The sequence below is a fragment of the Trifolium pratense genome, linkage group LG2 (genome assembly GCF_020283565.1).
Source record: "Trifolium pratense cultivar HEN17-A07 linkage group LG2, ARS_RC_1.1, whole genome shotgun sequence".
Lineage (NCBI taxonomy): Eukaryota > Viridiplantae > Streptophyta > Magnoliopsida > Fabales > Fabaceae > Trifolium > Trifolium pratense.
Genome location: NC_060060.1, coordinates 20,522,220 through 20,545,630, shown reverse-complemented (window position 1 = coordinate 20,545,630; position 23,411 = coordinate 20,522,220). Strand labels below are relative to the sequence as shown.

The 23,411-nt window shown below is 34.0% G+C and overlaps 3 protein-coding genes across 6 annotated transcripts; 1 reads left to right on the top strand and 2 right to left on the bottom strand.

The window, feature by feature from the left end:
• Positions 1-104: 104 nt before the first annotated feature.
• LOC123908709 (U-box domain-containing protein 19) lies at positions 105-2,735 on the top strand. Its single transcript, XM_045959428.1, has one exon. It carries the CDS (start codon positions 203-205, stop codon positions 2,273-2,275), a length of 2,073 nt encoding a protein of 690 aa, XP_045815384.1. The 5' UTR covers positions 105-202; the 3' UTR covers positions 2,276-2,735.
• A 721-nt stretch (positions 2,736-3,456) lies between these two features.
• On the bottom strand, positions 3,457-9,375 carry LOC123908708 (RNA-binding protein 25). Of its 3 annotated transcripts, XM_045959427.1 has the most exons (8): positions 8,669-8,809; positions 8,258-8,341; positions 7,247-8,089; positions 6,952-7,104; positions 5,616-6,033; positions 4,802-5,473; positions 4,117-4,721; positions 3,457-3,970 (listed from the first exon to the last, which is right to left on the bottom strand). In XM_045959427.1, the coding sequence occupies exons 3-8, from the start codon at positions 7,469-7,471 to the stop codon at positions 3,719-3,721; spliced, it is 2,325 nt and encodes a 774-aa protein (XP_045815383.1). In that variant the 5' UTR covers positions 7,472-8,089; positions 8,258-8,341; positions 8,669-8,809; the 3' UTR covers positions 3,457-3,718. The 3 variants fall into 3 exon arrangements, with proteins under 3 accessions (XP_045815383.1, XP_045815380.1, XP_045815382.1); XM_045959424.1 differs by lacking the exon at positions 8,258-8,341 and having other exon boundaries at positions 7,247-7,503; positions 8,669-9,375; XM_045959426.1 differs by having other exon boundaries at positions 7,247-8,341.
• Positions 9,376-13,783: 4,408 nt separating this feature from the next.
• On the bottom strand, positions 13,784-19,884 carry LOC123909077 (deoxynucleoside triphosphate triphosphohydrolase SAMHD1 homolog). 2 transcript variants are annotated; one of them, XM_045959852.1, is made up of 19 exons: positions 19,595-19,883; positions 18,745-18,782; positions 18,611-18,633; positions 17,942-18,048; positions 17,789-17,840; positions 17,622-17,706; positions 16,958-17,048; positions 16,720-16,758; positions 16,543-16,601; positions 16,381-16,443; positions 16,122-16,177; positions 15,960-16,033; positions 15,774-15,866; positions 15,596-15,697; positions 15,364-15,444; positions 15,145-15,233; positions 15,028-15,043; positions 14,388-14,498; positions 13,784-14,269 (listed from the first exon to the last, which is right to left on the bottom strand). In XM_045959852.1, exons 1-19 carry the CDS (start codon positions 19,706-19,708, stop codon positions 14,177-14,179), a joined length of 1,386 nt encoding a protein of 461 aa, XP_045815808.1. In that variant the 5' UTR covers positions 19,709-19,883; the 3' UTR covers positions 13,784-14,176. The 2 variants fall into 2 exon arrangements, 1 of the variants encoding a protein (XP_045815808.1); XR_006809814.1 differs by lacking the exon at positions 15,028-15,043 and having other exon boundaries at positions 19,595-19,884.
• Positions 19,885-23,411: the final 3,527 nt, after the last annotated feature.

Sequence of the window (23,411 nt, the reverse complement as noted above, 5' to 3'; positions counted from 1 at the left end):
ACGTGTACCAATCTCAAAATCGCAAATACTAAACCACCACCAAATCATATCCCAACACGTGTCCCTCCCTTTCCCTTCCTATATATATCCGAAACCTACGTTCACAGAACCAAACAAAGAAAAAAGCAAACACTCGTAGTACGTTTCGAAACACAAAAATCCAAACACTTTTATTATTTTTTTGTCGTTTTTCTCACTTTCCATGATCCGAACAGAAAACGGGTCGGGTCGTCGGATATTGAATTTTCCGGCGGTTCATCCATGTGTGAACATTGCTTCTTCTACCCTTTTATCTTCTCTCATCAATCTCTCTAACGAGATTTCAAAATTTCAACACAAATTCTTCTCTTCAAACAAACGAAATGCAAAAAACGCTATTCGTTTGATTCATCTTCTTCAACCGTTTCTTCATGAGATTCGAGAGAATCATTCAAATCTTCCGGCTCCGGTGACCATTTGTTTTTCTGAGCTTCATGTCATCTTCCAGAAGCTTTTTTTCTTGATGGAAGATTTGACCCGTGAAGGTGTTCAGTTGTTTATGTTAATGGAGTCGGGACGGGTTGCAAATATGTTTCGGGTTTTGTTCAGATCCATTGCAACTGAACTTGATGTTTTTGCTTTTGATTCTGTTTATGTGTGTGTGGAAGGTAAAGAGGATGTTTTGTTGTTGATGAAGCAAGCGAGGGAGGGAAGGTTTGATTTTGAGGTTGATGATGAAGAGACAGTGATGTGTGTTATGAATGTCTTGAACCTGTTTGAGAAAAGGATTGTTCCAAATAAGTTTGATTTGAAGAAGGTTCTTGATTATATTGGGGTTTGTGAGTGGAGTGAGATTAATAAAGAGGTGAAGTTTTTGGATAGTGAAATTGGGTTTGAGTGGTTGAATGATGAAAAGAGAAAGGTGGAGTTTTTAAGTAGTTTGATGGGGTTGATGAGTTATTGTAGATGTGTGATGGTGGAAGTATTGGATTGTGAAGAAGAGGGAAAAAGTAGTAAGAAATTTGATTCAAGAAAGGAAAGTCAGATGATTTTGAGTTGTTTGAACTCAGATGATTTTCGATGTCCGATCTCTTTGGAAATGATGAGTGATCCTGTGACTATCGAAACAGGTCATACTTATGATCGTTCTTCGATTCTCAAATGGTTTAGAAGTGGAAATACAACATGTCCAAAGACAGGTAAAAGTGTTAGCAGCATTGAAATGGTACCGAATTTAGTGCTGAGGAAGTTGATTCAGCAATACTGCAATGTCAACGGAATTCCTAGTGGCGATTCGGGTCGTCGGAGTCGTGATATTACTAGGACGGCTGAGCCCGGAAGTGAGGCAGCAGGGGGAGCAATGAAACTCTTGGCTGATTTTCTTTGTGAAAGTCTTGACAATGGAAATGTGGAGCAGAAGAACCATGCTGCATTTGAGATAAGGGTTCTTACCAAAACAAGCATTTTTAGTAGGTCTTGTTTGGTAGAAGCTGGTTCAGTTCCTCTTTTGTTGTTGTTGTTGGCATCAAGCGATTCATCAGCACAAGAGAATTCTATTGCAGCCCTTTTGAACCTCTCAAAATACACCAAAAGTAGAAGTGAAATGGTTGAAAATTGGGGGTTAGAAATGATTGTTGGTGTCTTAAACAAAGGGATAAAGATTGAAGCAAAGCAACATGCTGCAGCAGTGTTGTTTTACCTTGCTTCAAATCCTGATCATGGAAACTTAATAGGTGAAGAGCCTGAAGCAATTCCCTCATTGATCAGACTCATCAAAGACGGCACCGACCGAAGCGTAAAAAACAGTTTGGTTGCAATCTTTGGCCTCCTCAAACACCATGAAAATCACAAAAGGATACTTGCTGCTCAAGCAATCCCTTTGTTGGTTAACATCTTGAAAGCATCTCAAAAAGAACACCTTGTCACAGACACACTAGCAATTCTAGCAACACTTGCAGAGAAAAGTGACGGAACATCGGAAATCCTACGTTTCGGAGCTTTGCATGTAGCAGTTGAAGTTATGAGTTCTTCTTCCACAACTTCAAGATTAGGGAAAGAGCATTGTGTGTCATTGTTGCTTTCTCTATCAATAAATGGAGGAGAAAATGTGGTTGCTCATTTAGTGAAGAGTTCTTCACTTATGGAATCATTATATTCACAACTGAGTGAAGGAACTTGTAGAGCAAGCAAGAAAGCAAGTTCTCTCATAAGGGTCCTCCATGATTTTTATGAAAGGAGTTCCTCTAACTACAAAGCATCAGTTATTCCACGAGAACAGTTTATTCATGTATGGTAAATTTATTAAACCCCCAGCATTTTTTTTCAACCTGGGTGGGTATTCTTTGATTAGTTTTAGTGTTACTGTGAATTGTAGATGTATAGTATATTGTATAAATGTGTTTGATCTTTTGATATTTGTACTTGATATTAGCTCATGTTTTAAAGAGCTAATATTATTATTATCAGCTTCTGGTTTTAATTATGAAGCTTGTACAAATTATTGTAATTCAATTTTAATTTGTATTAATCAAATAAGATTGTATGGTCACTATTGAGTTGAATATAAATCAAAGGTTGATATTCTTATTCTTGTTCTCTTCTTTTCTCGTATACATGGCATGGCAAAAGCTTTGAATACAAAGATATTATATAAATCTTTTTTAATATTCTTTCTCCTCCCAAAACCGAAGTAGGAAACAAAAAATGACCAGATATGTGCACTCTACCAGATAACAACCAATCATGCATAGCACTTCATCCCTCCCCAAAATATCTCTTTTGCTCTTAAGTTATATCTTTAGTGATTGAATGTTATGTACAATTTGTCTTTTCAATATGATTTACTATGAATTTGTTTTGTAAAGATGTTAAATCATTTAACTATGTCAGCGTACTTTTACCAATCGAAGGTAAAGAAATGGAGATGCTCACCTGCTCCCTCAGCAAAACCTTCACCATAGTTTCTGCCAAGAAAGAGAAAACTATCCTGTAACATCGAGATTTCCCCCACTTCTATAAATCTCAAAATTAAACAGTTCAAAACACAATTTTCTTCTTTTTATTCTAAATTCTCTCGATAAATAAAAAAGCAACTTGGTTAGTTGAGCTTCTGAAAAGAAGTTGAAGTCGAATAGACATGACAGCCAAATTATGGTAGCTAGCATAGGATAAGTTTTTTTAGAACAGATTGTTAGTTCAATTGTAGCTAATTAATTATGATAGCAATATCATAAAAATGATTATTTTCAGGTAGATTTTTCACTTAAGATTAACTAATTGATTCTAGTTTCATGATTAGTACTGTACTAAGGTGTAGATTGAATTGCAGGAGCTGAAATACTATTTTGAGTACAGATACTGCAGACGGATAAGTGAAACCAGACCATAAATTCACAAGAAAACAAAATGGTTTTAGTTTATATGTATAAAAATAGTTTTCCATTTAGAACTGCATCTTGCTTGACTTCACCGGTTATCTTCAAAACCAAACAAAACAGAAAGTCATCAACAGATCAAAGTTCTGAATATTCACATGACAAAAATTACCACCGGATTCCCATTAATAAAGAAGGCGGGGTTTTTATCAAAGTTATAACTACTTGAATGTCGAAGCAATACAGACTGAAAATGGTCCTATATGATTGTGCAGCCATCTTGTATTTTAAGGCAGCCACATACAAAGTATAAACATAATATCCAGCACAAAAGGAAAAGGATGGAACATACAACAATGAACAATTCATGATTTGGACTTCACAGCAAGCCCTGTCTCTACCTTCTTTATTTCAAAGATAAGCATCCTCCACATCTTGAGTACGAACATTTCAGCCTCGTCATCTAAAATGATCTGAAGACGCTCTAGCATTTGAGATGCTTTCACATGTTCTTGTGTACTTGAAACAATATAGTCTATCAATGTATTTTCTTCTTCCCCCAAAAAATCTTTGATTTTCTTTGAAATCCACGGTCTCAGTCTGTCATGTAATTGATGCTGAAAAAAATAACATAATATGATCAAAAGGTTAAAAAATAAAACTGCATTCTTTACTCTGTAGTGCCACTGTAGCATGCTATTGACTACACTGCCAAGACCAAATTATTACTCAATTCAAAATTCACAGATAAAAAAACAAGTACCTTGTCATACACTGCCCAGTCTATTTCATATGAGAACAATTCCTCCTTGGTCTTTGGTATCATATCAATTAACTGTTTTGCTTTTGCATCCAAAAGTCGTCTGTTATCATGAGTCTTGTGTTTCTCCGACACATGATCTCGATCCCTGTCACGTTCAGAATTTTTATCCCTGTGTTCATCTCTGTGATGATTGCCGTCTTCACTCCTATCCCTGTCCCGGTGGTTAGACTTCTCATCTGAATGCCTACTTCTATCTCGTTCTCCATCCAGCCGCTCTTCCTTGAAATTGGAATTAGATATACGCTTTGCAAACTCTGCAGCTGCAGCCAAATTGGGCGGTGTTGGCCCAGAAGCAGTAGGTTCAACAGCCTGCAATTCCTCTGTTGAGTAATCAATTGGAACCAAAGGCCTCAACTTTTTATCCTTGTGCGCTTCGTCGTCTTCATCTTCATGGAAAACAGAAGGGACAGTTGTTCTTTTTCCAGAGCCAACCAGACCAAATCCCAATTTCTTCATAGGAGCATTTCCACTTGACTGTGTATCAGTTGTGGCTACAGATGCCACGGCTGATTCATCTTTGATAGTATATAGTACATTACCATCACCTGTAACATAAAGCATGAACCCCATTAATAATGAGAAAGAGAGACAAAGAAAGGGGAAAACACAAATTTGGAGTAATTACCAATATGACCATGACTATAATCAGCTACAGTGTCTTGTTCAGCAACCTCGTTCTTTATTTCATTAGCAATCTCTTTGGTAGCCGTAGTTTCATCACTGCCATTTACAATATGCTCTGTCAACAGCTTCAATGCATCTCTCTGCCTCATAAGTTGTTTATCCTCCTCAGTCCTCTTCTTGGCCTCAGCAATTTCATCCTCTTCTTTTTGTCTATCAGCCAGGTCATCTTCCTTTTCTCGCAGCCTCTTCTTTCTCTTCTCCTCCATCGCATTTCTACGCCATCTCTTCCTAGAATCCCCATCATCCTCCTCTTCATCATAAAGTATTTCCTTTCTCCTTTTGCGTTCCCTGTCCTTCTCCTTCTCCTTTTCATACTGACGTTCTTTCTCTTTCTCTCTTTCTCTATACTCCCATTCCTTCAAATGTGCTTCAAACTGACGCTCAACCTCCTCAATCCTCCGTTTTTGTTCCCTCTCTTTTCGAATACGTTCCCGCTCAGCTTCTCTTTCATATCTTTCAAGTTCTCTTTCCTTTTCTCGTTTCAGTTCCCTTTCTCGGTCTCTCTCCCTGCTTTTCCTGTCGTGCCTTCTGTCAGGGGTTTCGGGTCTATCGTGTTCACCAGTTGGTTTGTTATCACTGTTTGACTCTCTTTCATTTTTATCTTCAGCTGGTTCTATAAAATTTGAAAACCAAAATAGAAGAATATCAATTTCAAAAATAATAAAGGAGAAACAGTAACCTGATGATAGAATATTGCCCTGCTGTGAACCACTGAACAGATAATAGATGTAGCAACCAAAGTGTTTTTCCCTTACCAATCTTCTTTGTATCCACATCTGAGTCTCCTCTTGTTTTAGTAGGTTGTTCGGAAGTTGAATCAACAGAACCATCACCAATTGGCGGTGGAGGTGGTGGAGGCAAAGGTCTTGTCTTCAACCTCTCCTCAATCATCATCTTGATCTTATCTAAAGCATCCCGGTCAACTTCCCTATCTTCATCTGTAACAATCCCAAAAGTTGCCACGTCATGGGATTTCTTGTTTCCCGAATCATTACCCTCCTCCTTATTTGAGTTCTCCACATCAGGCTTTGCATCCTCATTTACATCAGAAGGTTTTGCAACTTTATCATCCTTTTCAATTTCTGTTGCCCGAGTTTCCTTTTCTTTTGAGTCCTCAGTTTTTTTTTGTACATACTGCTCCAGATAGTTTCTCATCGCTTCATCTACATTGATCTGTCAGCAAAATATTGAAGTTAAAAAACTAAAGGCTTCATATAGAACAAAATTCTTGACAGCGTCTTAATGTTTTTTACCATCTTAGATTATCTTATAGAATTAATTTAAGGGTCATGCTAAACAGTGCCCCCGGGGCACTAGTTAAGCATACTAGTGCCCCGGGGGCACAGTTTAGCATTCTCCTCAATTTAATTATCTTAGAATATCTAAGACCATCTCTTAAGATTGGTTTCAATATTTCTTTGTGACTATCATGATTTGTTTCCCTACTTAATTAGGTTTTGGAATCTTGTATTAGTATAAAAATATAGGTTAGTTTTATAGTCTTTCCGTATAATAAAACTAGTCACTAGTCATTAATCTTTGTTCTTTCTTTTCGCTCGAGATAAATCCCTAGAAGGCATGCAAACTTATATGCAAAACACGCAGAAACGCCAGTAAGAAAATAATGAATTTAATCCAAATGTGAAAAAATAATGATGACTGCTAGTTTATACCAAAATTTAATGCTCGAATGACTTGGATTTATGACAAATGAAGATTTATATATCTTCCATATACAAATTCTCACCTCTTTGAAAATGAGGGGGAGAGAGAGGGATGGGGAATTGGGCCGGACAGTGTGAAACATATACTATAATGTCAAATGGATGTCAACAAAAAAGGACACGAACACAGATGAGGAGTAACCTTTTTGTTTCCACATCAGTGGCAAACTTAATTATCAAGAAATTCAATCACACTAATTTTCAAATTCATTAGAATAACTCAGACCTTGACTACAATTATAGTTGTTTCCAAAAGAAAAACATCTTGTTCAAACAATTAACCTCGCAATATGATAAAAAGGTAGTAGACTTATATGTCTCTATATCATTAAATACAAAGAAAAACTAGTCGGAGATCAAGACATACCATTAGTTCTTGTCCATCAATATTCAATTTGGTAAGGAGACGTAAAGCACGGAGAACACCTTCGGCAGTCTCAAACTCATAAAACCCAAAACTTTTAGGAGTCCCACTTGATAAATCCTGAGGCCTTTTCCAGCTCTTGATATTCCCGCATAACTTAAAAGAAAATAAGAACACTATAAATACCGAAACATCCAAAGATACCAATTGCCTAGCTGTTATGATAAGAGGCTAAAAATACAATAAAGAACAGAACCCAGCTCCCTCCCCAGAGAATATATCAAACTTAGAAATTTACTTTAAGGAGAGAAAGCATGAACTCATTTTCCACAGTTGGTGAAATCTTGCCAATGTAAACAGTGGTATGTTGCTTCTCAGCCGGAGTAACACTAGGAGGAACCACAGGTCTGACAACAGGAGGAATAATAGGGCGAAGTGGTGGGATCCCTGCAACAGGCGGGCGTGATACTGGAAGTACATTGATTGCTCCAGGCAGGCGTGGAGGATATACAGGACGAACCATAGTTCCATAAGGAGGTGCATAACGAGGAATTCCTGTACATGGCAGAAAACATCTATGCAAATATATTAGAGCAGATCATGAGTATACACAGTAAGCAAAATATATATATACGACACTAAAGATGTATACAGAAAAAGTGTGATGAACAATGGAATGCTGTTACCACACATCAAAAGCATAATAGAGATGGCAGCACAGCTAATAATCACCAGCTGAAATGACAACCTGAAGAAAACAATAAAAAAATACTATCGAGTTTGAAATTCACGGATGTCCAGAAAGTGCTTACCTTTGTCTGACAACTTGTAATATAGCAGGCTTCTCAAACCATCCACCAATGGAAAAGGGTAAACTTTCAAAATCTCATGTATACATTACATAGTTTACTAAGAAGGAAATTCTAGTTGAATTAAATGTTCTGTTTTATATATAGGAGCCCATGTTGCAGCATAAAAAATGGAATTAAACTGCAATTGAGAAAAAAGAGAATTGAAAAGATTGCAATACCTCATGACCAAAAGGCCAACGTGCATTCAGTTGCAAACATGGTCGGCTTCTTGAATTCATAAAGCCATTCAAGGGAAAGTAGTACCCTTATAACTAGCAGAAAGTGGCCTACTAAAATGAGCATGACACAACCATACATTATGTAGATCGACAATAGAACAATCTGTCTTTATTTATTTGAATTAACTTTCGATTATCAAGATCACTCTGTGTAAGCTTTGTTTCCAAATCATAATTTTAGTAAAAGACAATCAATAAACTAGGCAAATATATGCATACCAAAAAATGAGTTGTAGAAGGGTGGGGTGTGTCTTTAACCAATATGAAGCCCTCCAACCTTTTGGCATCGAATTCAATAAGACACTGTAGGAGAATTGAGAAACAATCCCGTCATCGATACCCCTTGTCTAACCATCAATAACTATTTTTCTAAATCTCTCCTAACTTATCCAAATTGAAACCCCTCACCGTTTCAAATACAAAACAAACTAGCTAACAATTGGCGCGCAACTAAACACACTAAACAACAAATCTTCACAAAATTCACAGCACCAATATAAATATATCATCAACAATATCATCAATAATCAAAGGAAAAACATTAATTTAAATCCAACTCATAATAATAGCATTCAAACACACACCCACACAAAAACAATGAAATAAAATATGATTAAACGAATGACCCACCCGCAGGGTTTAGAGTTCCTTGAGGATGCATGGCGTAACCGTTTGGGATCGGAGCATAAGGACGCATTGCAGGATTACTCCCCGGAATTTGATACGACATCATCGGTTGCATCTGCGGCATCGGAACAGGCACCGGCACCGTTGATCCACCTACTCCAGGAGGTTGATTAGGGTTTTGGTAACCACCAGCGGGATTTGGCAAAGGAGTGAACTGCGGAACTTGAGCACCAAGCGGCCGGAACGACGGCGCCGATGGAGGAAGAACACCGGGAATTTGCGGCGGAGCATATAATACGGCAGGCGGAGGAGGCAGTGACGGTACAGTAGCTAACGGTGGATTGGAATTAGGGTTTGTAGGAAGAGGCGTTGATGACGGTGTTGAAGATTGCGATTGGGATTGAGATTGGGATTGCGGTTGTGATAATTGGGGAATTGGATCGGGTTGATTAGGGGTGGAATTGGGAGGTGGTGGTTCGGAATTGGGCTGAGGATTGGGTTCTAGGGTTGCGGGAGAAGGGGATGAATCCGCCATTGAAGAGGAATGAGTGAGTTTTGCGGAAGGTTCAGAAATTTGAGAGTGAAAGATGAATTGGTTCGTTTTTTGTTTTTGTGTACCCTAGATTGAGTTTGATTGGGTGTGTAAATTTAAATGCGTACGTACTGTACAGGGTTCGCAATTAGTACTTGATACTTGAATGTTTATGTTTAGATTTGCACGTAGATTATCCATTTTTGTTGACAAAGTTTAACCGAGAGATGAGTAAATTTGATGGGACACGATTCACAAAACATCGAATTAGTCTTCAATGAAGGATTTGTGTTTGCTAAAATATTTGTACATTAATTTGTTTTACGATTTAATGAAGTACTTCAACCTTTCAATCTAATTTCAGCAACGACGATGTTTTTAACCAGCACGCAACCGTTAGGACCAAAAATCATTATGGTCTTAATCACTTGAACAATACTCGAGAAATCTATCTTGAATTCAATTTGACCAAGCTATAATTTTATTACATAATTTAATCCTTCGAATACCTCCCGTCACTCTGCTACATAGGGCTACACTACAATGCTCAACATTTTTAGCAAATTGACGGATCCAAGTATCGTTACTATCTCGAAAAACACCCCTACACCCAACTCTCCTACCATCTTTGCACACCTCGTTCTTATCTGTATTCAGCTTCACCCAACCTTCCGAAGAAGGCTTCCACCTCACCAAATTCCCCATTCTCGACATATATCAGAAAAACGTGTATTTCTTTTCCAAGCTTGATAATAATCATGAGTGAATTCACATAACATGTGTGAGCCAGTTGTGAATGTCTATGATAATTTATCTTCATAAAACTTTTTATTTTTCCTGTTCACACAATAACTCCAAGTAACATCATGATTCCAAATAACATCATGATTCCAAACAAATATAGCACCGATGTTGTAATTTATCCTCGATTTTAGATCCCTATTAAAAAATAACTCGCTAGCCTCCAACATAACCATATTTACCTTTTATCGATAAGTAAAAACAAGAACTTTACTTTTGTTAGTCAAACTAGTCTTTTATGTTAAAATTTAGCAATTTTCTATTGATTATACCTATGCAACATTAATGTAGTCATTTCCTCTTTTTTTAGGGTTTTACTGGTCATCATCTTCTTCGTTTAATTCTTCTTCATCTTAGAATATTTCTTTTCATTTCTTAATTATTAATTAATTCGCTAAACCCAAATGCAAAAAAAAAAAAAAAAAAAAATGTTTTTCCTTTATGCTGACACCGGACGATGGCATTGAATTGAGTGGTACTGGTACATCCTGTAGTAAAATGAAATAAAAATAGTTATGAGACCAAAGTAAAACCACAAAATAATGACAAAATGTGTAATTTAACATTGATAATATTTATTATCATAGGGTAATAGGATCACTATATAAAGTGATCATACTTTTTTAGTCTCGTAAGTAGTAATACAACTATTCCCCTTCCATATCCAAATATTCAACTTTAGAGCATCCACAATGGAGCTACTCATTTTTTAGTACTTAAGTGGACCCCACATGTACACATCACTCATTTATAATTTTTTTAATAATAGTACACAATAAGTACTAAATCCCTCCAACCCAAAACCTCTTCAAAAGTTCTAAATTGGTCCCACTAGTAGCACATCTATCCAATAACTCAACATCATTTTAAATGGGTCCCACAAAAATTATTTAGGTACTATGTCTTATTGTAGAACTAGTACCTATTAGGTACAATTTTGTTTTTGCTCCAATGGGAGTACCTATTAAGTACTAGTACTTAAAAATATAAATACCACCATTGGAGATGGTCTTAAAACTTTCTCTGTACCACCCATTCATTGTATTGGGTTGTTTTCAAGCGCAACTCCTCTGACAGTTGTTGGTTCCATCATGATTTGGTTTCATGTTGGTATTTATGGGTTTCATCTGGTTCAATAGATTGTTGGATTCATATGTGTTATTTTATTGTTTGTAATTTTTTGTTCTGGTTGACTTATACTTTGAGTTAGGTACTATGCCCCGCAATTTTTTTTTTGTATTTTTTTCTTTTTAGTATACTATTATGAGCATACATGCAATTGATTCTTGTTTTATATGGATGTCAATTGTCAACATAGTTATTCAACATTTTTGTATATGCATGCAATTGATTTTTGTTTCAACTACAACTTATCTAAAATATCAAAATAATATCTCATTCGCCAAACATTTTAAAAAAGAACAATTTATACAACATCTTAAAAATTTGTCTTGAACTATTATGTTCAATATTTATTTTGTAGATCGAACACGAACACAATATGAATATATATAGTGTATAAGTTATCCGACTTAAAAAAGGCGGTGATGCTTTTATAATATAAAAAGGCCACACTTTCATTTTTTAAGTGTTTTTTCATTTTACCACCAATATTCACCGGACTGCTTAATCTGGTTCAGAGGCTAGTTCTGCATCAAGTGATTACAGACCTCTTTCGATCGCAGTTATCGAATAGTAATTCTTCATAATAAGTCCAATGTCAATCACCACTTGACTAAATAACGATTGATTTTTTTAAGTGTATTTTTATTGCAATTATATCTTTTATTCTATCGATTCTAAGGTTAATAAATCTTTTAATTTATTTTTTATTTGTTGGGAGACTAACATGTTTCTCAACAACGATATCATATACTTTCGTTGGATACGGTATGAATTATTTTTTATTTTTTCATTTAATTATTTTCATGTAAAATTTAAATTTTTAATTAATTTTTCTTTCAAAGTGCCACAAAGGTTTCCTGATTTTAATCTAAAAATATTTTTCTAAGAACATTTCCAATAAAAATATCTGAGTCAGTTTCATAGTAGAAGGATGATCCGTCTTTTTTTTCTCTATTGAAGAAACTTGATATGACAAAGTGAGTATTTTAATTTTTTTTTTTTGAAGATGATATAGCACTTAAGGGGCCACTTACAGTTCTATATGAAACTCAAATAGGAGGTTCCACAAAAAAAACCATTATTTGTGTGGCTTTTAAAATTTGCAAGATCCAATAAAAATTAATTTATGATCAAACGAGTGATCGGTAGACAATTTAAAAAGAATTGAGAAAAAAAATATGCACGGATAAAATAATTTTACACTGTCATGTGACTTTAACTTAATTGACAAGACATTAATTGTATTATATATGCAAAGGATCGAAGTTCAAACTTTTGTCATCTCACTTATCCATTTTAAGAGTGAAATTTTTAGCAACTAAACTACTTGACAAAAAAAATTACATCGTCAACTAATACCAATCATATTTTTCGCATGTCACCCTACTTCACTGGAAAAAATGACAGTGTTTTATTGAATTGCATCTCCATTAAATTCAAGAATTTACACCGGTGAATATGAATTAAATTCTTTAAAAAAAAAGAAGGCTTATTACAAGAGAAAACTTACCAAGTATGATTGATCGTGTAAGATTATATTTTACGGTTACAACCGGTCACAATTTATCAATATAATAAAAAATTTCAAATTTCACTCTTAAGAGTAAGATGAATTACTTTAAGGTGAATTTTCTAGTTACTAGATTATTTTTTTTTAAAAAAAAAAAATCAAATTTTGCATATCCGTTAAACTCTTCTTATTAAAATCTCAATTTTCTTTTTGCATGTATATTATATGAGTCAGGATCCGTTGACACCAACTAGTTTGACACCAAATGTTACACCTCTCAATAACGTTTTAACCGATATAAATTTTATAAAATCCACCGTTGGATTGAAAGTTTACATCATATAGATCATTTGTGTAAAATTTCAAATAAATCCAAAATCATTTGATATGTTATTGAGATACATCAAAATTAACGGTTTTTGTATTTTTTTAAATACCGTTAATCTTTATGTGTCTCAATAGCATATCAAATGATTTTGGATTTGTCTGAAATTTTACACAAATGATCTATATGATGTAAACTTTCAATCCAACGGTGGATTTTATAAAATTTATATCGGTTAAAACGTTATTGAGAGGTGTAACATTTGGTGTCAAACTAGTTGGTGTCAACGGATCCTGACTCATATTATATATCTGTATAAATAAACCCCCAACGAAATAACACCACGACAAAAATAACGCATCGCAGACGCGACCCTTGGGTAGTTTCAAGAAAAATAAGTACCTCCAAATCTGACAATACATTTTCCCCACTTAATATTTCCCTTATGTTCATACCACTTCCCTCTTCATTTCTCTATATGACCACCGTGTGACAAATACGACCAACCGTGTGACAAATAGTAGGTTTTAGATTAAGCAGATGACAAACAAGGCGTTAAAGAGGGCTTCACGGTTTCGGCCTCGGACGCAATGATAAAATGATGAGTGGAGTGCATTGTTTGGTCTCAAATGCCTATCGTGAAATCTCTTTGCTATTCACATGAAAATACATGAGAAATACCACAAGAATTACGAGTGACCTGCACGCAAAACTCACTAGCAAATCAACTAAAGAGCACAAAACCTTCACGAGTTTCAACCCTTGTTGAAACTCTGTTGACTGTTATGCCATTGAGCCTCGCACCTACAAAGTCACAATTCAAAATTTGGCTCACTAGAACAGAACCTTTGAGACTTTTCTTCTGCATTAGTAAGTAGTAAGAACATCATCTATTTTATATGAGTCATGTCGCTCAAAAATTTATCAACAAACTAATAAAAGCACAATTTGGTCACTGGTAAGTAGTAATACCATCATTCATCTTATATATTCATATACTACATATTTTCTCCTAAATATACCCATCATTTGACTATATAGCAAGAATTTAGAAACCAGTAGCTTTTGTACCAAAAGCAAAAAACAAGCAACTACATGGGTTCTGACGTGTGAGAGCCATCCACTGAGATATTACATATCGTAAAGATTATCTGGGACCTGCTAGTAGACTAGTAGATATCTACAGGTTCAAAGTCAGTAGTAGTGTGGGTCTTATACTCAACTCCTCTTCTTAGGAGTTTCGTGCAGTAGTGGTTTGCTTCCAAATGTCTTGAGCTGATAATTTTCAAAGGCAGCAGAAACAGCTTCCACCTTTGATTATGCACAAAAAAAAATAAAAAAAAATCAGTACATGGCATAAAGTGCAAATATTCAAACATTTCCAAATTGTGAAAATACTTTTTTCGCCTCTTGTTTCTTTGTTACTAACCAGTTCAGGCTTCTTGCTGTATACTCTCACTATCATGTCTTCGTAGAATTTTGGCAACAAATGACTGACTCGCTGGTCTTCGATGAGAAATTTTACTTTATCATCATAGTCCTGCCATAATAATAGTACACAGTTGAGTCCTCTGCCATGTAAACTTTATGCAATAAACCCAATAGTTCTGGGAAATATTATTTGAATAATTATAAACAGTAGTAACCATACAAGGTGTATTTGACTAATTTGGAATATGGTGATTTCGTGACAGTTATTTCAAGGAAGGCAAAATTGTCCATAATTGGAGTCGAAAATACACAAAATTCCATAGGCATTTTAAAATTTGGATTCAACAAGGACAAGTAGTCAGCACTTGCAATAATATCCTAATCACTTATTGGCCAAAACAAACTACTTATTTCTTCCAAATTTTTACCACTCTCATCAGCTTTTTGCACAATATGATACTTTATAGTAACACAACATCTGCGGTTCGTTTTCATGTTCATACACTAACTTGCAATATAACTTCTCGAACCGTCACAATTTCAAGCAACAATTCTTAGTTAAGAAATATAATTGGTAGTCATGGATAAAGTAATTAACAAACAAAGGAAACAACTGAAACTATAAGTAAATTCAGTACCTTGAAAAAATTAATCCTGGATCAGGAAATGCATGCAAAAAAGAATAAAGATCGAGTGTCAGGCTACTGTTGGCAGTTAAAAAATGATTAGGAACAGTTAAGTTCTACAGCATGTACCTTTTAAGAGGGTTTTCCTTTCCACGTGTTAAATCAATTTTAACATTGCTCACAGCAACATCATCTTCTTTCAAATTGGTGCCACTTTTCTGTTTGGAAAAAAAATGGCAATGAGATAGAGTAAGCACCACAATCTATCCCCAGAAAAGAAGATAAGAAAATATGTACATATACTGAAGGAAAATGGACATTTAATCTTATCACTATAATTTTTTCAACCTGGGAACAGACAATGTCTTGGGGTGTGATGTTTTTGAATTTCTCTAGTTTGTCGTTTGGAACAGAAAATTCATTGCAGAACTACAAAAAAGGAGTAAATGGTTGAGTCAATTTGTCAGCATACGCTATTTGTATTATGGTTACTATCATCACAAAATATTAAAGTCTCTCCACCTATCAGAATAGCTAAGGACCTATCCTCAAAAATTTATCAGGTACTTTACGGCGGTACCTGGTACAGATCCCTTCTGTGAATACGTAGAATCAAGTCTCTGGATTCCTTCAGCTCTTGCTCGGAAGAAGATTCAATTCTTTTAACAATTGAGTCATCTAACTGAAATGTAAGAGTGTCAGCTCCAAATTGACAAATAAAAATCCCCAACATCAATAGCTTGCAATATACTCAAGACCTTCCAAAACTCAGATGGTTGATGAATTGAGGATGCAATATGAAGATATGGATCTGCTTTCACCAGTGCATCGAGAACCATCAACTCTATTGCCTGACAAAGGAAACAACAGTAAAAATTAGTGGTTTCTCTCTGAACACAAATATAATTTGTTTTGGCAATGCTAAATTTGGTGAAACCACTCACCTTTACTTTTGCATGTGTATAGACTGTTCGATGCAAATCAGCACGGGTTGCAAATAACTTGTGAATTGTCAGATCTGATCAACATGTCAAACAACAATAATATACTATAATTTACAGTCTTCCGCACTAACAATGATAGCAAAGTTTTTAGTAAGCACTAACAATCATTAGCACGATAACAGATTTCATCATCAATAACTTGCATGGTCTCCATCAATCTGAAAAGTCAAAAAAAATTTAAAATCCAGTTATAATTAATTTCCAACCTCATATTGAAAAAATAGTCAAGGAATGAGCATGTGTTATATTTCAATAAGAAGTCAAATATTGCTGCACTGGTGTACAATTGTGTTGTCAACTCACAAACTGTAGAACATCCAATCCAACAAAATAAAGCCACCTATATGATAAAAATAAACACCTCTCAGGCTGAAAGTTGCACCCTAGGCCACAAGCACGTGAATCCCGAACAATGTAGTCAAACCTGCAAATTCTTGAATTTGTTATGGTTCTACGATCAAGAGATTGCGTATCAATAACAGATGTACATCAGGAGCAATAAAAGTGAAAAGTATCAACTTACTTGTCAACATCAATTCCATTGCGACCATTTGCAACAATATCATATAAGAACTTCTTTTCCTATTTTGTAGGGGGAAATTTTGAGGCAAAACAGTATAATAATATTGTTAAAGAAAGTGATATGGCATAAATTAAGTTATTAAAAGAAAATAAAATTTTGGACAATAAGATGACAGACACTTTGTGGAGGATGGTCAGAGCTAGAAGTGATCATTTCCTGCAAAAAGGAAATGAAATTTATCAAAGTTCTGTCTACAAACTGAAATCAGGAACTCAGTCACCAGTTCATTTTATTAAGAAATATAAAAATAAAAATATTTAGGAATGGAATATGGATATGTATCAGAAATAAAAGTAGCAGCCAAACTAAAAAAACACAGAAAAATCGAAGATTCAATTGATCATTTGAGTCTAACCTTCACTTTTAGGAGGAGTTGAGGATCCAAATCAATATGGTGTTCATCAACAATGTGATCTATCATTTTCTTAGACATTTCCTCATGAGACCTGAGAGTATAAATAAATAAATAAATAAATAAATAAGCTCAAGTCAAAACAACGGATTCTCCAGAATGAAATGATTGGAGTTTAGCACAAAATTCTAATCAATTTCAAAAATCATAACAGCGTAATATATTGTTGTGAGTCTTATAGTTTTATCTATCTAGGAAGTAAAATATGAAACACAATAGGCAAGATTTGACATTCTAATTGTTATCAGACTTCATTTGAAAGTTTCAGAAAAAACATTAATGAATAATTAATGAAGAAGACAATATTTGGGCACAGCACACCAGTAAATTTTGTATTCCATCATGAAAGTTATCTTTCTTCAGTTTAATTACTAATGAATAATTAATGAAGAAGAGCGAAGCATCCAATATTATATCATGTGGTGCACCAATGTGACATTCTAAGAAGTGTAAAGTTTGAAACTATACTCAGTTTTGTTATTAAATACATTTTAAGGAAAATAATGAGAAACATAAATATTTGTTTCATTTTAAACTAAAATGAAGCAAGTATAATCAAAAGCATAAAATCAACATGTACTTTTTTTATACAAATGACCAAAATTACCATGTGGCGCCATTAAGAACCAGGGGAAGGAACCCGTGCTCAAAAGTGTGGCTGAATGGCCCATGACCAACATCATGCAGTAATCCTAGACACAGATGATTAATTATAAAGTAGTGGAATTAGAACAGTTAAAGCATAGAACTAATTTGGTAGAAGATGTCAGTTACCAGCAAGTTTTACTGCCAACACATCAATTTTTTCAATACCAAGCTCAGCTCCCTGAAAGGATGGCATGACCGCATGTGTGCTTAGCTCTATAATATCCCAACTGATAAGAAGTATTTAGAAATTAGATAAGGCAATTTAAAAAAAGGATATACCTGGAATTTTTTAATGATATCAGTAGCTTTGCCAGCCAGACAATAAACACCCAGTGAATGCTCAAAACGAGAGTGCACAGCCCCAGGGAAAACCATATGAGTTAGGCCTGATCACATAAGTGAGAAGGTAACGGGAATTAAAAATGAGTTTGATTATATTATTTCAAAAAATCTAACAAATATCTCTACTTTTCACCTTGCTTATTTGGATATAAACCGACAGAATTTAACATCAACTCACATTCCAAATAGACAGTTATAACAAGTTAATATTCAAAAAAAGAATAAAAGAAGCCTGCTTGACTGACATTCAACTAGGGAAAAGTAATATCGTTACAATATCTATCTTAATGTTTATTACTTTATGCTTGTCGCAGGCATACAGAAAAAGTTGACGTTGGACAAAAAGAAAAGCTTAGTTTTACAAATTAAATTAAGAGACCCGAAACTCATTACAAATCTTTTGTAAGAAGCCTGCTTTAGCAAGAGGCTGATTCTACAATTCGAATCTGTGACCATCAAGCCACAAGAGTCAAGAAAACTCGAATCCATGTCCTTTTGATTACATGCAAGATCAGCTTAATTGACAACACGGCCAGTTATTTTTACAATCTTATATTCCCTAATTAGGTTTGATTTCTAATCAGCGAGTATTAATTGTTTACTCACCAAGCTGCTTCAAATCTCGAAGTCTGCATAATAAACAAAGTCACATAAAGAGGGGGAAAATGTTAGTGTTCATTAATTGCAATTATTCGCTTCTACTTTTTGCATTGAAACTATTTTTGATAAGGCATACTTGCCTTTGAAATTGTTCTGTGTCAACAAACTTCAAGAAGATCTGCAACAAACAAGAGATTTCCAAGTTACATAAAAAACAACAAATGGACAGCTACAAAAGAAAGTACATGCTTATTTGATAAAAATACCATACAAATGGACCGCTACAAGCCAAATAAAATATATTACATGTTTCTAATAATCACATTACATTATGTTATAAATAAAAGAATCATATAACGGTGTTTTATATTCATAAAACACATCCCTAAGTCCTAACTGATTGAAGGAGTATATATATTAAATTCAAAACCGAATCGGACAGTTCAACAGTTGAACCATGAACAGGCATAATCTATGTTTCAGTTATTTGAGAAAATCTATCACAATTTCATTTCAGTTCGAGCGGTTCAAAACAGTTACATGACTCAGAGATCTAGCAGATTTGAAGTCCAATTCCGTTTTAATAACATTGATCAGAATAGAATGTTTATGTATTCTACACTACTTTTTCTTCTAAATTCTCTCACTAACACTAGTAAATAACACTAGTAAATGATTTGAAACTAACGCTAGTAAATGATTTGATCGAATTGACCTATGCAGTTACATACACAATAATTTCCGCGTAAATCATATTCAACTATACTAAGTCGATAAAAAACAATCCAAATCAGATCTACATTTTCCATCACTGATTATAACAGTAACAAAAAGCAAAAACCACGAACACTAAGCAGAATCTACTTCAATCTACAATCGATCAACAATCTAAAAATTTCATGCAACAATTTACTACTGTAGATCCTATACATACACGATAACATAAAAGGAATAAAAGTATAAATGCATAAAACGGAAAAAAACGGTTACAGGTTCGAGAAAGATGTTGCTGTGAACGTTATCACGGATGTGCTTGAGTAATCTCCGTTCGCTAGAGAGGGAATCGTTCGGTGAAACAGGAACCGCCATGGATGAATCGGTCATGATCGAGTGAAGTAGAAGAGTGGTGAAGAATGGAGAGAAATTTGGTAACCGTTAGGTAGGGTTTGAATGAGAAAGGAAGAGAAACTGAAAAGAAGTTGAAAACAGAGAGAAATGAAAAGGTGGAGTAGGAGAGTTGGTTTTTATAGTGTTTCGGAGTTGGGAAACTTTTTGAAGTGACTAGTGGTGGAAAGTGGAATGATACCGCGAAAATGGAATTCTTTCACACGAATATTAGGCGCGTGCACATGCGATTGATAAGTTGGAGATGTGTGTGTGTGCCGTGTGGTCTTGGTTGTTTGGATTACGTTACGCTATAGAAGTGGTTTAGTTGTCCTAAAGAATAGAATAGAATAACATAAAAGGGTGAATTATTCACTTATGGTTAAGTGGATGTAAATCGAAATATTTGTATATTTGTTGAGGTGAATAATTTTGATTGATTTATAAATGATATTTATTAATTTTTTTATATTAAATATTAATTTTAATGAATGTTGATAATATTTTTTAAGATAAAAAATGACAACTCTTTTAGTCTTTATGGTTAAAACAATGACTTGATTGAAGTTGGTTCAATACAAGTTACATTTTTATCTTTTGTTTTTTAGTCAAATCGGTATTAATTAAGTCATTATTTTAGTCGTAAAAATAAAAATAAAAATGATCATTAACTTATACTTTCAAACAACAATATAATTGGTCGTCAAAATTTTAAATATTTTTAAAAAATTGGTCCATGATGGACCACTTATAGCCGTCAAAATTTTAAATATTTTTAAAAAATTGGTCATGAAGGACCACTTATAGCACTGGTCCATGTTAGAATTTTTTTGCTTATATGTAGATGTTAAGTTTGAATTTGGGATCTCCTATTTATTTTAAGAGGGGAACTTTTAGCTAAGATTATTCGACAAAAATAAAAATAAAAGACTACTACTTGGTCTTATTTTTTCTCTTTTTAAATACTAATAGGCGTTAAAGAATCAAATATATTAGTTCTTTTTTCGAAAATGGTGTAGTCAATTTGTAAAAAATTTAAAGATCAATTATTTAATACAAAAATATATTTTTTATAACAAGTGTATATAGAACACAAGACATTTCCTGGCATAACCTTTTTTTTATTAGTACGAAGGAAGTGGTTTTACTCACTCAACTTAAGCGAAGAAGTATTTTTTTTATCTTGCATTAGCTTTTAATCTCGTCTTAGTGTGAAGTTGTTGTTTTGATTTCTCGTCTTAGTGTAGTGTTTGTCTCATCTTAGTACGGTGTTTGTTTATTCAGATTTGTAGATTTGTTTCGATCCAAATTTAGTGCAGATTCAATAATTTTAGCATCATCAACGTTGCAGATCCGGATACATGATTATTTTGAAAATTTAAATATTGTCATATCAATTGTAGGCTTTGTCATAGACATTAGACCGTTTTATGCTATTAACTCGGATGTTGTGAGTCCGTTTAGAGATTCATCCTTATTAGTTTTTTGCGAAATTGAATATGTAATGATTTCGATTGATGTATTCCTATGAATTTGAATAAATAAATATTATTGTTTTGAGTAAAAAAAAAAAAAGTAAAGTAAGTAAAGATAAATTTGAAACATAAGTATAGTAGTTTTACTTATTGGTATCATATAGTGAATATATTAAAATTATAATGACCAACCATATTTATGAAGTACTGATCGTGATACCAAATATACACATACTCAATATGGAAGAGTATAAAAAAACTTTGGAATGAAGTGGAGTTGCAACTTGCAACCTCTTATTTATGTAATAGATTGCATGAGATTGCTTATTGCGGTGCAGTAGGTATGAGAGCGGGTACGTAGTAGCAGGGTTGAATTGGAGCAAGCCAGTTGCAGGTACTCAAATGCAATGTTTGTGGATGCAACGATATTTACAGATCATGGATGCTTTGGTGTCAATATGAGTTTGAGATGAGACAAAGGTGAATTTATAGTGGCAAAAACATTTTAGTTTCATTGAGTTCCACAACTTCACGAAGCCGAAGCCTGGGGCCTAAAATAAGCGATAAATTGACTTGATTGCAAGCAAGTGGTAGAAGACATCTTCGATGCATCCAATCCTCAATCCAAATTTGGAGCAATTTACATCTATTTATAATGCTTATTTACAATTATTACCAAAATTTGAGATAACTTCCCAAATTTATGATCATATTTCATCCAACAAAGGGGGTCTTTCTTGCTAATCCCCAAATTTATGATCATATTTTATCTTGTATTTAACATGTTATTATTAATGAAATGAGTTGATTTGGTTTATGTAATAAGACAAAAAAAATTGAAATTCAAACAAGTATCACTAAAATTATGTAAGACACTAAGACCTACATGATTTAGTAGAGTTCATTTGAGTTTCAACGAATTAGAGGAATTCGAGAGTGTATTGATAAGTTTATATTTCTTAACAAATGTACCTTTTTTCGGAAAAAAAATGTCATTAACCTAAATTTCATTAGATTCAATATATGTATAATATATTTATTTCAGTAGATACATAAAAATGACAAAGCTATTATAAACTCATACACATAAGTGGAGGAGCCGGGGTTTCAGGGCCGGCCATTGGGCCAAGCTGCCAAAGCTAGGGCTTTAGGCCCAACAAACATTTTTTTTTATCAAAGAAAAATAGGCCTCCAAAAAAAAAATCCCTATTCCTAAATATGTTCTGCTGCACGCGTGAAAAAAAGGAATACGTTTTTTATTTTCTGCCGGCCGCGTGAATCGTTTCTTCTTCCCACAATAACTCCACCAACGTCTCTTGCATCAATTTCTCACAAAATTCCTCCTATCATTTAATTCTCCCTTCAAACTTTCTACTTTAAAAGAATGATTCCAAGTTTCAACTTTCACCATACTTCTTCAATCCTCAAAAGCAAAAAACTTTCCAATTTCCACTGCGATTTGCCGATTTTGTGTAGCAATTTTAGTAACTGTGAATTTGTGATATTGTGAAACCATCTATCACACTACTGCTGCAGCAACTCTTGTTGGAGGCCTTTTCAATTTCTATTGCAGCAATTCTAGCAAGTGGCTTTGAGGCTTTTTGGGTTCTTTATTATTATTATCTATCTCCAATAAGTGATTGCAGCAATTCTTGCCGACTCAGATTTTGTATTGCAGCAAGCCAGCAATTCTAGCAAGTGGCTTTCTGGGTTCTTTATTATTATCCATCTCCAATAAGTGATTTGTTGTTTCTGTCGGCAAACAGGTTCATTCTTTCTTTTTATTCTCTTTTATTTTATTTAATCTATTAGTTTAGTGATTGTTTCAAAAACTCCTGAAGAATCATTTAAATCCGACTATTTTTTGTACATATTAGATCATGCAATTACATCATTTCAAAGTAGATTTGAACAATTTAAAATATATCAAGATATTTTTGGTTTTCTATTTAGTATTGAGAAATTAAGGTCATTGGAAATTGAAAATTTAAAAGAATGTTGTCTTAACCTTGAATGTTCATTAAAACATAACGACAACTCTGATATTGATGGATTAGACTTATTTTCAGAATTGAAAATATTAAGAGAAATCATACATGTTGAAAATGATACACCAATTGATATACTTAACTATATAATAAGAATGAACTCCTTCACAAATGCATTTGTTGCTTATAGAATAATGTTAACGATTCATGTAACTGTTGCTTCCGCATAAAGAAGTTTGT